The sequence below is a fragment of the Phoenix dactylifera genome, chromosome 4, assembly GCF_051530095.1.
Source record: "Phoenix dactylifera cultivar Ajwa chromosome 4, Ajwa_hap1_PhDact_Kaust_v1.1, whole genome shotgun sequence".
In the NCBI taxonomy this organism is placed as follows: domain Eukaryota; kingdom Viridiplantae; phylum Streptophyta; class Magnoliopsida; order Arecales; family Arecaceae; genus Phoenix; species Phoenix dactylifera.
Genome location: NC_143193.1, coordinates 1,667,859 through 1,684,379, shown reverse-complemented (window position 1 = coordinate 1,684,379; position 16,521 = coordinate 1,667,859). Strand labels below are relative to the sequence as shown.

The 16,521-nt window shown below is 37.4% G+C and overlaps 1 protein-coding gene across 1 annotated transcript; it reads left to right on the top strand.

Moving 5' to 3' along the window:
- The first annotated feature begins 8,141 nt into the window (after nt 1–8,141).
- LOC103708083 (uncharacterized) lies at nt 8,142–14,747 on the top strand. Its single transcript, XM_008792853.5, has 6 exons — nt 8,142–8,368; nt 13,472–13,570; nt 13,668–13,776; nt 14,088–14,159; nt 14,297–14,302; nt 14,384–14,747. The coding sequence occupies exons 1-6, from the start codon at nt 8,184–8,186 to the stop codon at nt 14,501–14,503; spliced, it is 591 nt and encodes a 196-aa protein (XP_008791075.4). The 5' UTR covers nt 8,142–8,183; the 3' UTR covers nt 14,504–14,747.
- Nucleotides 14,748–16,521: the final 1,774 nt, after the last annotated feature.

Below are 16,521 nucleotides of genomic sequence, written 5' to 3'. Positions count from 1 at the left end.
GTCAATGGGCTGGCGGAAGATATTTTTTCTTTTCCACGGCTTTGGAATCTGCATCGTCAGTTAACATCATCGGTTGCAGCTTCAACTTTAGCGGTTGGCATTCTCTTCAGAGACTCAAACTACGTTCGAACGATTAGATTTTGCAGAATCTAAAGCAAATTTTGAATTAGTTCAATCTGAGAATCTATCCCAAAATAATACAAACCAGCTGTGGGAGAATCTAATTATTGGTCAGGTGTTAGTCGTACAACTTGTTTGATTCCTATAGATTATGGTTAATGCTCTATTATATCATATGGGCATGGCTTTGTTTGATGATGTTGTTGCAAGCTTAACATCTTCTTTTTGTAATAATAACAGCAAGGGACATGAGCACTGATGCACTGCTGATTCATTGACTTTAAAAGGAATGGCCTTTTTATATACCCTTTATGATATGCCTACAGTCCCATCAAAAGCTGACTCACATGAAATGATGAACAGCTCATTTGATGCCTCTGGCTCTAAAGTTCAGCTTGCAAGGAGATTATTGTCAGATCTGCCAATCATTAGTGCTGGGTATACACTTGTGACTGGTGAGAGCCAGTGAATAACAATTCTAAATGCCTCCAAATTCCCACCTATCCATGTACATGCATTGAACTCCATGCATACCACCACCTTATCAAACTTCTTAGAGGTGGCTTACTTAGTTTTTGTGCTGGATAAACCTCCATCAGGTCATGTACAAGAGAAACAGGTGTCTGATTGATGGCTATCATTCTATAGGATGTGGAAGAATGAGAGAAAGTGATTGGAAATCTTTTACCACCTCAGTTATAGAAAATTCCTGCAGCGAAGATATGTGGCGAACTTTTATTGGATCGACGGCTCTGGGCCACCTTAGCTAGGGTTGTGGGTCATTTGATTAGGAAATATGATTTCAGTTAATATGATATTCGTATGACATATCGGTAATATTGGATCATTAGGTCAAATGTTTATTTTTTTAATATTTCTTGTCCAAAAGAAATGTGAGTCTGGGGATCATCGAAATGTAGAAACAAAGATATGCTTGCAATTTCTGGTCGTATATTAGACTAAACAAATTGGACTCTTGGTTTAATATTCTTGATCTTACATAACTAAAGGACCTGCAAAATAAACCAATCAGGTGCCTCTCGTCGGCATATAGCTTTATAAATCTACACAATGTTTGAATTCAGATGGTCAAGTTAGGTGCTCCAAATCGAAAGCCTGCGCATGTTGCATGCCATACTGATAATTCGTTAAACAACCCAATAAAAAAAATATCTAAGGCATTTATATGGATGAACAGAACTTGAATACTCTTTTATTTGTGATAGTAATGATTTGATATACAATAATTTTAAATTTTAAATTTACTTCTAATGATGACTTTTTCTCCTTTTTTTTTTTTTTTTTTCCTCCTTTGATAAGCTCTGAATGCCTTGGTAAAGAAATTCTTGATTCTGAGCCTTGAGTTCTTTGGATGGGCCATGAGCAAAGCTTCCATGAAACAGACATGAGTCTGATTTATGTTTTGATATGTGGAAGCCTATCAAAAGTGTTGACACTTATGCTTACCATGAGGTTATCATATCCATGCTCATCATAAAGTGCCATGAAGGAACGCCGAAAGCTTTTCCACTCAGTTGTCCTTGTTTCCCGCCATGATCCATCGAATCAAACAAACTGGACAGCCATAAAGGCAAAAGGGCTCAAATGCATAAGAACAAACAATTCTCCCTTTTCTTTTTATTTTATGTTATTTTATTTTAACATTTGCTCAAAAAAACTTAGGATCAAATTATTTTTTTTATGCACTGATGCCTCGCATTAAACTTGCATGGGCATAGCCAACAAATTCAAAAAAAAAAAAAAATAACGAAGGAAGAAAAAAAATAAATGTTTGCCTTTTTTAAATGAATCTTCCGGGCTGTAAAAAAAAATGATCCAATCAACAGCACTATTCATTTTTTTGATGAATATGGATGTTCGAAAGAAGCCACAATCTTATGATGAAATTGCTCAAATATATATTGCTATTATATTAGAATAATTTTATTTTATATCTACGATAAATCTGATCTATCTAAATTTTTTTCTACTTGCTCATCCAATTTTAATTTATTTATCATTAATATTTATGAAGTGTATGATAAAAGCTATCAGTACTCTTCACCGTCCCACTCATTTATGCTACAATGGTTATGAAATTTTAATGGCCTGGAATCCTATAGTACGTGAATCATGCAAGTAGGTTTTTGTTTTTGTACTGGTTGGGTTTGCTTCCCTAACAACAGTTAAATAGAGAGGGTTGGTGAGATAAGGAACTCATTTGGACTGGAATTTATAACAACTGAGGATCTCATCCAAAATAATTAGTTAAAAAATATTTTTTAAATTTTTTAATTTTGTATAATTATTTAAGATCTCTTCAGCGAATAACCAATATAGAATTAAAAACATGCCCGTATGGATTCTTACAGTAACAAATAGAATTTTAGTTGGTTCGAAGTCTTTTTTAATTAGTTGATGAGGAAGGCCCCATAGTTTTAGATAATGAATTAAAAACCTTTATAACAACCATTACCCCACTTATGTCTTTAATCTAAATAACATTAAAAATATAATGGATGCTATGTTCTGTTATATCTTGTCATTTCCCCTTGTAGAGACCATTGCAATATAAATAGTAGTGGCCGCTATTTTGACTCATACTTTCTCGTCAATAAAATAATATTCATTAAAAATTTCAAATTTTTTCTCTCATGATTCGCTTAAAAATGATTCTATGGTTCAAGAATATACGTTATCAAAAATAAACATGAAGGAAAAAAAATCAAAATTTGGAAAAATAATAGCCATTATTATCAAAAAAGGGAAAATAATATTATTTTTTCATCATTTCTTGTTATAATACCATTATAATAACCATTATTTTAATAATTATTTTAATATTAAAAATTTTAAGAGTAACTTTTTGAGATAAATAATTGACGCATTATTTCAAACTATGGTTCCTATGACAGCAGGCACATTGCAAATATCACTTGCCACGATAGATTTCAGTCCTGTATACTTCCTTCTATTCCCATCCTATATCGTTTATGATCATTGAAGTTTTCTTAAGAAATATTACTATTGAAGTATTTGAATTAATCACATCCTTATACATAGCCTGTTCAACTTTTTGTTGAATTGTAGCTTGATATGATCCTGGGCTTCTGATCATGAAAAGATAAAGAAAATTAGGAGAGGACAATATGATGATGTGCAGAAGGATTGGTGGCTTTAGTTATGGCAATAGGAGGAGGAGCTTCACCAAGGATTAGTGGGTCGTAGTTGTCTCAAATGGCAATGTGCATGTTAGGTATGTTGAGTAGTAGCAAAAGACTATTAATTTCCTCTGCGAAGTTTGAGTGCGGCAAATATTGGACTTTGAGATTAATTTCCTTTGTGTATTTTGTATCGAACATTGTGGAAGACATTAAAGTTACTGCCACTTAGCAGACATAAGCTACATTGACTCTAGATTGGTGGCAGCTGGGGCAGGGGCATCTATGATGTTTCGGTTCTTGGAGCGGAGCTGAGAGATGCATGAGTGGGTATCACCTATGCAAGAAGTATATTGAGAGCCGACAATATCCCACTTGAGGGAGACTCGGCGATGGTGGTTGGCTGGATTCAGAACCCAATGGGAGCAAATGGCGAGTATTCGCTCGTTGTAGAATATCTGAAGGAAGGTATTGGGTTGTGCCGCCTTCTGAGTCAACTATGTATATCGGGAGGCGAATAGGGCGGTAATGGCGAGTATTCGCTCGTTGTAGAATATCTGAAGGAAGGTATTGGGTTGTGCCGCCTTCTGAGTCAACTATATATATCGGGAGGCGAATAGGGCGGTGACTAGGTCGCCTCCAATATGGCTTAACATTTTGGTGGTTATTTGTGGGATAGACTTGAGGCTACCCTTTTTTTTTCCATCTTATTATATCCTCTGACATATGTGGATGTACTTATACTAGAGTTGCATGATCTATTCATATTATCAAAAAAGAAAAAAAGAAAAAGACATCAGCAACATCCCTAATAATACACTTCTTCTTCTTCAAACTGTAATTTCAAGGATGCATGGAGAAGCAAACAATAACTTCAGACGAGAATTCTCAAGAAAAAATGTCACAAGAGAAAGACCATCAAAACATCAAGTAGAGAAAATTCTAATCATAAAGATGAAGTTCAGAGTAGCTCATTCTAGAATGGATGGCTTTCAGAATCCATGCATTGTGGTTTCGAGATCAGATCAAAAAGAATGAGAGAAGGGGTGCTATGGAATAGAATTGAAAAAAAAATTCTCCAAAATGCTTTTTCCTTGCTCCTTAAGCAAGCTTTCTCAGAAAAGAAGTGGCTAAAGTTTCTTCTGCAAGTGGCCCAATCCACTTTCTCAGGATGTATCCATCCATTTGTTTGTAAGTGAATCTATCTACAATTGATTCTTGAGTTACAACTAGTCTGACACTAAATTAAACTTTCTAAACCAGTACTTCTTCCTTAAACCTTGCATTTTTGGGCTCCTTTACAACAAAAAACTTCAGCTCAAACATGGATAGAGTCATTATCTCCTATACATTCATGAAATTATTAACAATTTTACTCCGTCGATCAACCATTAAAAGCTACAAGTTTATGGTCAAAGTATTTGTCTTCATCATTAAGCGAATGCTCGAATTATCATTAGCCTATTACTGGGTCAGCACCAACCTGCATATATAAATTGATGAGACAGATATAGAAATACCTGAGCATCTGAAGTAAACTTTTGAAGTGTGCTGCCTTTGTTCTCACCTTAAGAAGGTAATTGTCTTTCTACTTTTCCAAAGTACGCAATTAGGTTCTATGTGCTCGAAGAAGTCAGAGTTATCGAAGTGAATGATTTCATCAGTCTGGAAAAGAATGAAAATGAGGAGAATATGTAAGATAGCAAATGAAGTTGGATGCAATTATGCATTATTTGCATCTCGTTCAATCGGTAATAAGGACATCTAGAGAATCCAAACAAGTAGGCCGTCGAAGATGGCATGAATGTCAATGAAAAGCATTCGAATATGCCTCGACAACACATTTGCGACACATAAGCCACGTTAAGCAGCTTCAAATGCTTATCTCTTCTCAATCCACTGTCATTAAGTAGGGCTGTCAAAGCCAAGAAGGACATGTAAGTGATTGTAGTCTCATTAATCTTTTTGAAGGAAGAAGCTTCGCATAATGCTTGTGCTTGCATTGCCATCACTTGAAAGGCTTAATCTTAGTGGATCCAAAATTCGGGGTCAAACCCAATTTGGAGAGAACAAAAAAACTTTAACTAGTGGCATATGGCATGGACTTTATTTTGGATAGGAATAATGTGTCTATAAAGCAGAGGAAAGGAAATGAAAAGTCATGAATTCATCCCATCTGGGCTTTATCAGTATAAAGAAGAAACATAAATTCGATAAGATTATGGGAATCCTTCCTCGCCTTTGAGGTCATGACCCTAATTACCTAGAGTGAGAGGTCAAAGCTGTGACTAGATGGAGAAAAGCTAGCTACTGGCCTATCAATCCATGGACTGTGGCCTTTGAGAGAGCTTAGAGGACAGAATTAGCTTTATGGCAACCAGAAGAAGCAATTGCTCCATGTAAGATACCATATAAAGCTTACTCTTTCCCTTCATTCCTACCACGAATATTCGTAAGGTGAATGCCTTTATATACATTGGTCCCAGGAGATCTAAGAGAATATATTCTGTATGGAAGAGAAGATCGAAAGTCGGCAAATAATAGGCCGCAGAAATGAAAAAGAAGAAGTTATGGATGTGGCAATTTTGTAGTCAGCTAATTTATGCGGCGAGCCGAATCCATATCTCTTCCCCCTTCTCCTATAAATGGAGGCAGACCAAGCAAGAAAAGCTACCATCCTCAAAACAAGGTGGGTCAAGCAGAGGAGGGGTCTTACATGAGGCTAAGAGTTTATCTTTGGTAGCCAAGGATGACTTGCCTATAATTTCTTCAAGATCTCAGTGATGCTTCAAGCCATCATGATTGAAATCTTTGTGTGATTCATAGGCAGTCTCCTTGGCTAGTCTATGTGGCTCTTATCTCTCATGCTAGACCTGCACCTCTTCCTTATCTTCGAGCTCATGTTCGATGCTATCGTCACTGATAAGCTTTCGAAGAAGGTACATGAAGGTGGGGGTGGTGCTATGAAAATCCATTGAATGAAGTTCTTGTGTTTACTTGGTGATTAGATTTGTCCACAAGAATCAGATGCTTGACTAATGATGTCAACAGATTATATTGTTCTGCATGCATGCATTCTTTATGCGGCGGCGCATGCTTTGCCCACACCATGGATTTGTCAGGCTCATGGTGACATATAATCGAAATAGCCTAAATTTTCTTCTTAAGCAATATATGCATCTAAATTTTCACCATGGATTGATTTCACTTCAATTGTTTTTGAGTGAACAAAATGAATTGTTTTCAAAGTTCTATATATAGTTCATTGCCTTGTTTCACAAAGTAGTACATGCATTTACTACTACAGCTATTGCCTTTTTGTTGCTACAACTTCAACTTACCACTCCTGTTCTATCTTTTAAGAATTGCTGCTGCTATTGTCTAATTTTCACCATTAGCAATTGGAAATGCAATAAGATTGTTCCCTTTTCTTTTTTTCCCTGAAAAAACTCCTTATCAAATGTGTTGAGGACATTGAAAGTTTCTGTCCCCGAAATATTGATGTATATGGTTTGGATTAACATTGTCTGGTAGCAACAAAAAATCAACTGATTCTTTTATTAATTCAAAACACAACTTACTCTTTTGTTTTTAGATGCAAAGAAACTAAAGGACAAAGGAATAGAATTGAATGAATCCAGAAGAAGCACCAAAAGACTTGGTGATGAATTATTTGAAGCTTTTCCTGACTTTGAATGAATCGAGAAGAAGCATAAAAAGATTTGGAAGGATTTGATCAAAGCAAGAATGTGGGCATGAGAACCATGCTTCTTTTGGAAAACCAAAAAAGTTTCTGCCTTCCAATGCCCGGCTTTTGGGCATATAAACAAAAATGCTTATTGCCCATGCTTTTAATAATTACCTTCGATGATACCCTTATAATGCTAAGGCTGCAAATAGGTCGGATTGATCTGTGACCTGACCTAGCCCGACCTGTGTAGACTCGATCCAACCTAATTTAAAGGACCCATGGGGTCGGGTCGGGTTCTAAGATTGAACCCGTTCCATTTTTTGAGTCCGGTTCAGGTTTACTAAATTTTGACCCAACCCGACCTATTTGATTTTGGAGGCAATTTTGGGTTTCATAGCCTATGACTCGACTAGAACACAGTACACCGTTATTTGGATTTCCTAATATTGGGTTTGAGTCACAAGTAACCGAGTTGGGTCGGGGTCACTCATGATCCGGTCCGACTCAACCCATTTGAGCCTCTATATAATGGTATGACAAACTGCAACTTCAGAAATACATTTTAATATTATTTTATTGCTAAATGGAAAAAAGAACAATAACAGGACGTTATTATTAAAAAAACTAAATTAACAGACAATGAAAAGGTCAAGTGACTACATCTCCTTTCATCAATTGATAAATATAACATTTAGAAGACAAAGTGTTACATAACTTTTAGTCAACGAAAGGAAACAAAAGAAGAGAAGATATGGAAAAAGTAAAAGGACATAATCCAAATAGGAACCAAACACCAAAATTTTTAACCAAAATGCAATCTAGTTGGATTCGATTGGGTTTTCTACCCAAATTAACTCAAGCAAAGTTCAAGATATTTTTATTATACAAACTACTCAACATGTTCCAATCCAAACCCAACGAACTTAGACAGCCTAGGCCCAACCCGGCCCAAACCACATATTGGACGGGGCCGGTTTCAGTCAGCCCCTGGTTGCCGTCGTTTGATGAAACCACGGCTTCGCATCAACGTGCTTCTCGATCCGACCCCAACGCGCGTTGCACGAGCACTTTCCGTGGGCCGACCAATCACCCCGCCGCGTGGATAACTTTTTACGTGGGCGTTGCAAACCCGGCGACGCAAATTCTTATTACTTCGCCGCCGTCTCTGAAATAAAGTTCCACGGCCTCCACCGGCTCCCCAAACCCTAGCCATGGCGAACTCGAGACTAGGGTTTCTCCTCCTCCTCCTTCTTGTGGCTATTCTCTTCTCCTCGCCGGCGATCGGGAGCTCCGATGCGCCCTTCATGGTGGCGCACAAGAAGGTCAGCCTCGCCCGGCTTAAGACCGGCGTGGAACGCGTCTCCGTCTCGATCGACCTCTACAACGAAGGATCCGCGTAAGAATACCGATAAATCTTAATTCTTTATGGTCTTATTCTCTCATCCGGTTTGGTTTATCGTGTTCTGACGATATGTGTCATGCTTGAATCCGATCGGGTTCGATGTGTGTTGTCTTTGATCGGAGACTCTGATTTCGGGTTATTTCTCTCATCATCTGATATTTTTATTGAGGTTTCTTGTCATTTAGTTGGAAAAATGTGATTTTTTTAATATTCACGTTTTTTGTCTTTTTTTGGGTACTTAATGCTCTTGAGTTTTTCTGTATCGTTGTTTAGATTCATGACTGTTGCATCTCATTAGTTTCTTTTGATTGAAGCATTTGGTCGAATTATTTGGGCGCTTATGAGTGCAGGTATATGAAACAGTAGTTATTAGTTCATGCAACGAGTTGTTTATACCATAATTCTGATCACTTCTCTTTCTCTGTTAAATATCATCTTCTGTTATGAAGCGTAAGCTGCTAGCAAAATTCATGACTAAGGTAGAGGAGTTACTCAGGGGGAGGGATGCACGTCACATGATATCTATAGAAATAATCGAACCTAGCTTCTGTTTGTGCTTCTATATGCGTCAAACAAGAAAAAAAGAAATCATGAGACTCTTCTAACTTACAATCCTGTTGCTATGATGTTACTTGTTATCCTTTCTGATGAATTGTCCTTGCCTAAAGGAAAATTCTTTAAATTGTTAAATCCTATTTCTTGTTTCATACATTTTACAGGTTATGGTACATTAAATAGGTACCTTTTGTTGGATAAAACACAAATATAGTTGCTTTAGAGAATCTTCACTTCAATTTTGGAAGATCTGATCATCATGTCCTATTCTTGTCAGCCACTTGGATTAATGTAAGGTAGAGTATATCCAGTTGGGCCTTTTGTTGCTTTCTGATTTTAAATTTTCGTAATTTGTTTGTCATAGTGGCAAAATATGAGTCTTTATGTTGCCTGGTTCTGGGATTGATGAGTCATCTTATGAAGTCTCAGGAATAATTTAGTTTGCATGGTTTCTTCAAGACTTTTATGATCTAGGATTTATGTTGCAGCAGATCATGGTTTAGAGATCAATAAAATTCGGGTTAGTAATTTGGTTTAGTTTGAGTTGGATATTTGGATTGCCATGGTAAATGTTATGGAGGGTCGGGACATCTACAAATTCAGTGTGTAGTTAAAGAGTTAAATTAAATATTTGTTTAGTTAAATGTTCGGTGAGCTTCAGCTGTAGCTTGAGGGAGGCATATGAGGTTTCTTTTTTCTTCTTCTTCATTTTCATCATTTCTTCTCTTAACTAATTTCTTTTTGCTTCACATTGATTTCAAAAGAACCAAAAGAATCTACTGAGGTTGTACCAGTATATGTATCATAAACTTAAAGGACAGGTACAGATTATTGCACCAAGAGAAGTTCATTTAGTGACACTGGGAAAACTATATTAGATGATATAAAGTGTAATTCTATATCTGGCAAGAGCTCATTTTGTTGCATATATGTATGTATGTATTAAGTTCTTGCAAAGAATGTGAAGATAAACAGAGGTCTTTCTGAAATTGGAATCTAACCAAAATTTTAGTGAAGAATGATGAAATATGGTTAATAAGATTGGAATATGGCCTCTATAACTAAAAAATGACACCAGATTACAATTTTTGGAAAGTGTAGCTGGAGACTTCTTAGCTATGAGGAAGCTATAGCCTCTCTAACTAAAAAATGACGCCAGATTTACAATTTTTGTTGACAAAATAATCAATAAACTAAACTTCACACATGCTATTTATGACTTATTGTTGCTTTAATCCAGAGCTGGAGGATGAGAACATTTGGAAAGTAAATTTTGTCTGTGCCTAGTCAGATAGAATAGGGGAGCCAACTTAATTTGGGGATTGAACACTCATGTATGGTTCTCTGGATATTTTATTTCATACTTCTTCTTTGTTTGCCTTTTCAATGTAATAATGGGAGTGTAAATCTTTTCTTTTCAATAGACTTGCATAACGCTCAATGTTCAGCATTGACTTTTTATCAAAATGAGTTTCTATCATTTTGTTAATAAGGATCAAGAGATTCATTTCAGCAGCAAGAATCTGATATCATGAAGAACAACACCACATAAAGTTAGATTCCCCCCTCCCCCAAGCAAACACGTGCTCGTGCACAAAAGAAAGGGGAATGTGTCTTTCACATATTTTGTGAGCCCTTGTGTTTCCGACCTATAGTTACCCTCAACAAATGCAAATTGATTTTTGTACTTGCCTTAGATATATTTGATGCAACAAATTTCAATGATAAAAGAGGCTATGTTTGCTGTTTATTCATAATTCCAGCAAAATTTTTACGAAGGGCATTGGCTATTTTATATAAAAAAATGTTCTATATCCATTTCGAATCATGAAGCCAAAAGGATTTGCAGTTTCTTAAAGTTGAAAGAACTGGCAGCAAATAAGAAAACATTAGCCCAAATTTGAAAGAATTAAATGAGGTAGACCTTATATATTTGAATATGTGTCCTGTGTTTGATGTTTTTGAACAGTGGAAGCATCTCTGTGGCTGCTGGGTGTCTATTTTTAAGAGGTATCTTTGGAGAGATAGAGAGAGATATTGTATGATTCGGAGTTTCCAACTAAGGTATTAAATCTGTCACATGCAACGTGCATTCACACACACATGCCTCGCCATCCTCCTCCCATATTTGCATTTGTTTGTGCCTCATATCTAGTAGGTGAAGAACATGGATGATGAAGATGAAGGATGATAGGCAAGATATGAGTAATTACTAGAAAATGAGGCATTTGGAGCAGAGGGGAAGGGGAAGCAAGCAGCTAGATATTGGTGGTTGGAGGTGGTGCACGTGCTGCAGTTGATAGAAGGCTGGTGCATTTATATGGGGGCTGTTGGACTGCTGGCAGTGGGAGGAGACAAGGTTATCATTGAAGAATGAAGGGAACATGCAAATTGACCGCAGCAGAATTTTGAGCTAAATGTAAAAGCAAAAGTACAGAATTGTTTATATCTGTCTAGCACTCTCGTTACAATTCCTACTTCTCCAATACTGTTGAGTAGCTGCATATTGGTAGGAATTGGGCTCCAATCTCATTTATAAGAGCTACTCTTGCCACTCTATCTCTCTCCATGCGTCGTCGTCGTGGTGGTGGTGGGGGGGGGGGGGGGGGGGGGGGCACATGCATGCATATCTGTCTGTTAAATTTGTATGCAGAAGCCCTTCACTTCATGTTAAGATTGTCTGTAAGATGAATAGAAAAGAAGGATTATGTAGCATTTTGTTCTCCACTATCTTGAAGTACTTGCTCTGATAATGACTTATGTTTGCCAATACCTGCCTTTTATCACGCCCTTCCTACTTATTCTTTGTTTTTTACATATTCAGCATATACTTTTCTAATATTCCCTTTTTATCTTGATTTTTAGTAATTTGCAAATAATTGTGCTACTCCTTTTTACCTTACTTTTGCAGTGAATTTTGTTTCTTTTTGGTTCATTTATTACAAGATCTGTAATCTCGGTACCAGGTACCATATCGGTACCTTATTGGTTCGGTATGGTACGGTACATCTCTCTACCGAAATAGATTTCTAATCATTTTTCTTAATTTTTTTTGGTACACTTCAGTACGGGCCGATACACGCCTCAGTACGAGTCGGTACATGCCTCGGTACGGGCCGGTATGGGGTTTGTATTGATTTGAAGTTAAGTCTCATACCGGTTTTTTTTGGTACGGTACGTGAAAGATTCCACATCGGCTAGACTCATTTCAGAGCCTGGGCATATGAGCCGGGTGTCTCCCAATCCTACAGACGCGTTTTGGATGGAAAACAAAACCGGAGAGGAGTCTGAGCGGCGCGTATGCGTGCCTGCAGACCTCGGAACCGGACAATATATGGCAGGAGAGCCCCGTGTTCCCTTCTCATGTGGCCCCCACGTGGGTACTGGGTGCCTCATGTGCCCCACACAAGCGGGGGCGTGACATTTGGTATCAGAGCCGAGAACGGCTCTAGCTTGAGGGTGGGTGAATGAAAGATCCCACATCAGCTAGACTTGTTACAGAGCCTGGGCATATGAGGCGGGTGTCTCCAAATTCTGTAGACGCGTTTTGGGTAGAAAACAAAATCGGAGAGGGGTCTGAGCGGCACGTGCGCGCACGTGCGGGCCTTGGAATCGGACAATATCTGGCATGAGAGCCCGTGTTTCCCCCTCATGTGGCCCCCACGTGGGCACTGGGTGCCTCATGTGCCCCATACAGGCAGGGGCATGACATTACGGTATGCCTGTACTAGGCCGTACATCGCGGTACGGCAGATCATGATTTATTACGTAATCCACTCTCTTTTTGTTTGTGGTGTGTGTGTCTATCCTAGAAAGTTTAAGAAATATATGAGGTACTAACATTGCTTGGGCCTCATTTTGTGAGACATGTATGGGGTATCATATAAAATATAGAAAAAATGAAGATATCTAATATATAATCCAAAAAAATATTGCAAGAGCTAACAAATATATATACATTTCTAGTCAACTTCTCTAGCATTAAATATCCATAAAACATAAACAAAAAAGAACACCCTTTATATTATTCTTTGGTTTTACTCATTTTTCCAATTATTAGGCATTGCTTGAAAGAATGTGTATGATATGGCTATAACTGAGAACAGCTTTATGCCTTTCCTAAAGTATCCAATCATCAGATACACTTATTTATGCAATGAGCAGACCAATCATAAGTATTCACTTGGTGGTGGATGTTGCATGTTAATAACTCCACTCAGTGGAAGACTATTGTGGCATAGTTTTTCTCCTTTGATGAAAACTTGTAATCTAAAGGATGTGTGAATGAACATTTCTTGTTTCAGATAATAGTGTATGTTCTGGTTACTAGTTGCTGTGTCATCTTTGTAAATAAAATAGTTCGAAGCAAACTAGAATAGTATAACTTGTCTAGAATTCATTCATTCGAGATCAATTGAACCACCTCAGCTGATGTGTACATAAAATCAATGTATATTAGTGGCTTTATGTCACTAGATTGAATATCCCAGATTTTATCTTTCTTATATTAATAAATCATTAGCTTACTGGTGACACTTTCAGGACTGCTTATGATGTGAGCCTCAACGATGATAGTTGGTCTCAAGATGTGTTCGAACTTGTCTCTGGCAGTGCATCAAAGACATGGGAAAGGCTTGATGCGTGTGTTATCTTCAACTTTTACTACCTTGTTTATCATTAAGCTTGTAACTTCTGTCTTTCACGTTTCCTGAATGAACTTAATATCTGTTTCTTTCAGTGGTTCCACTGCCTCTCATTCATTTGTTTTGGAATCAAAAGTGAAGGGCATGTTCCACAGTTCTCCTGCTGTCATCAAATTTCGTGTACCCACAAAGGCTGCACTGCAGGTTTTAATTTTGATCCTTTAGTTGTAAAAACATCTTTTTGATATTTGAGGCATTATATTTGAGTCTATCTTCAAATTTCATAATTAGATGCCGATTAAAAGATCAGACATCCATTACGAATGAACCAAGTTGCTTGGTTTTCACTTCTGGGCTTCTGCTTGAGAAACCTTTATTGGTCATGTCATTGCAAAGGCTGTTAGTAGAGAGTCCATACTCATCTGCTTTCTCTAGATTGCATGCTTGATTTGTTTTTATTATTGTATTCAGTGGCTTGAAGTGATTATTTATCCAAGCTGATTTGCCTGTTTTAGGAGGCTTATTCTACCCCCATGCTGCCATTAGACATTCTTGCTGACAGGCCTCCTGAAAAGAAGTTTGAATGGGTGAGTTAACCCCATGCCATTAGTTATACCAATTTTTATATTATTCTTTCTTATATCTTCTGATGTTTGATTGCAACTTCCTGGTGCACACATTCTTCTCCTCGAAACTGGCATCATATGCAACTGAACTTCTTCAGGCAAAGGTAAGAATTCTTAGTTGTGTACCCAAAGCTCTGCATTTTCCTTCAGGCCTATCTAACTGAAAAAAAAACTTCTGTATGCAGAGACTGGTGGCTAAATATGGATCACTTGTATCAGTTCTGTTGTTGGTGACGCTGTTCATTTATGTGATTGCAACACCATCAAAATCCAGTGCTGCAAAAGCAAGCAAGAAGAGGCGCTGATTTCATTAATTCTGGTCCTTGTCAGTTTTTTTTCGAGATGCCTTCAGAAACTGGAAATTGTAATTTGAGATAAGATTTTTCTTCCTAGGACCAGCAGGAAACTGTAACGGTTTATAATTTTCCAGTGGAACACTTCAGCATGCAGAAGTCACTGCTTTTGGTGAAGAAAAGCCACAGAGAGGTTTTGCTGAGACAACATGATCCTGTATAAAGCAAGAAATTCCAACATTTGAAATTTCCAACATACCAATCCCAGCCTAATGCTGTAAAGCTATGAAGTTGGATGTTAGCATGCATGCAAGAAATGTTAAGGAGGCATCAGATATGGGGTGGCGACCCTAGGATCAAGGGTAATCTTGGTAGAGATGATGGAATTACTGTGTTTGGTTGCATTCGGTAATCTTAGGTGGTGGTGATCTTGGATCACTTTTACTTCTCAAATTATTGTCCATCTCGATGATCGGAAATCTGTCCTTGATAATGGGTATCCAACATCATGAGCTAAGATTGAAATATATTAACTAAAAAACTTCTCGAGAAACTCCAGAAGGGGAAACCATCTTTTTTGCGACGATCAACTCTTCTACGTGTGGGTTAGATTTTGGGGATGATCTCTATGGAAGAGAAGTAAACCCTTCCTTTTTTGGCTGTGGTGAATAGAAAGGGAAGAGACTCTTCTTTGAGCGTCATCCTCTTCCTTGATTAGGAGGAGAGATTTGAGGAAGATGAAAAGAGGAGAAGAAGCACTCTCCCCTTTTTTTGGCTATAGAACTTTCTTAATTTCGCAAGGTATGCTCAGACCTAGTGGAGAGAAAGATCTAGCTTTAGGTTTTCTCGTTTATCTTTAATACTTGATATCTTAATTTCTTTAGTTTCTTGATTTCTTGTTTGGAAAATAAATTGGGATTGATTTTTGTCTCAAGATAAAGAAGACTTCTCTGCATGCTTTCCCACTCAATGCCTACCACAACATGATTGCCCTTTCTTTTTGGCTTCCGTTTCTTCTTCATTTTTCTTATGCTATATGGTTTCATGATCATGCCTTCTTTTTTCTTTTTTTTTGCCTTTGATTTCTTTCTTTGGTTGGGAGGAAGATGACCGTATGTCTTCCACGGCAACCTGAGAGTATGAGTAGATATCTAAGGATGATGAACGTACTTCAAAAATCCTCCATTTATATGATTTTCTATGCATTAGTCATTAATGGGACCAAGGTGGTCTAAACTCTAAAGGCAACTTTTCATAAAGTTGATATTAAGGCTTCATTTTTATATATAAGATACCCTATTAGGGGGTGATCGACCATTCGTAGTTTAGAAAATTTTCAGCCATCTAACATGTAATTTGAGGGATATTGGAACACAATATTTCATGATGGTTTTAGACCATGTTCTTTGAATGTTGCTCTATCAAACCAAGGCACTACATGATCCATGGTTACCATTGGATGTGTAGTTTATTAAAAAAAGATTGATGGTCGAGTGTTTCATGTGATGCTGCAGCAAGGTTTTTGACCTTTTGTCTCACCCACACACGTCTGAGAGATAGCAAGACCAAGTTAGAACTTGTCGTCTGTGATAGCGGCCCTTGCGATGAAGGCGGCATGTGTGCCCTGGGCTATCGGAGTCTTCTTCTTCCCTATTTTCTGTCTATTTTATTCCAATCTCATAGTGAACCTCCGCTGGTGTTACTCGCCCCGCATTCTTGCGGCCATCCTCCTCGTTCTTCTCGACGCTAACCATAAAGGAGAAAGAAGAAGAAGGCTAGCTAATCCCATATTAATTATTCGTTGGATAGATTTTGGATATTTATACAGAATCAAGAAACTCAAATAATATCTTTTGGTCAGCTATTTTGGATGAGGTCCAAAAATATATTGTAATTCTATCGCCAACTAATAATAATTTTATTTTAAAATAATTTTAATAATCAAGCAAATTTGAATAAATAACTATTAATTATTATAGTCATTCTTGGTCACGAGAAAGTCCTCCTAAACCCGGTCCACCGTGCGCTAC

What these genes read in the sequence shown, in the direction of transcription:
- LOC103708083 (XM_008792853.5), top strand. Translation starts at nt 8,184, where the DNA reads ATGGCGAACTCGAGACTAGGGTTTCTCCTCCTCCTCCTTCTTGTGGCT. An exon ending in CTCTACAACGAAGGATCCGC is followed by an intron (nt 8,369 to 13,471) that starts GTAAGAATACCG and finishes TGACACTTTCAG; the next exon opens with GACTGCTTATGATGTGAGCC. An exon ending in CCACAAAGGCTGCACTGCAG is followed by an intron (nt 13,777 to 14,087) that starts GTTTTAATTTTG and finishes TGCCTGTTTTAG; the next exon opens with GAGGCTTATTCTACCCCCAT.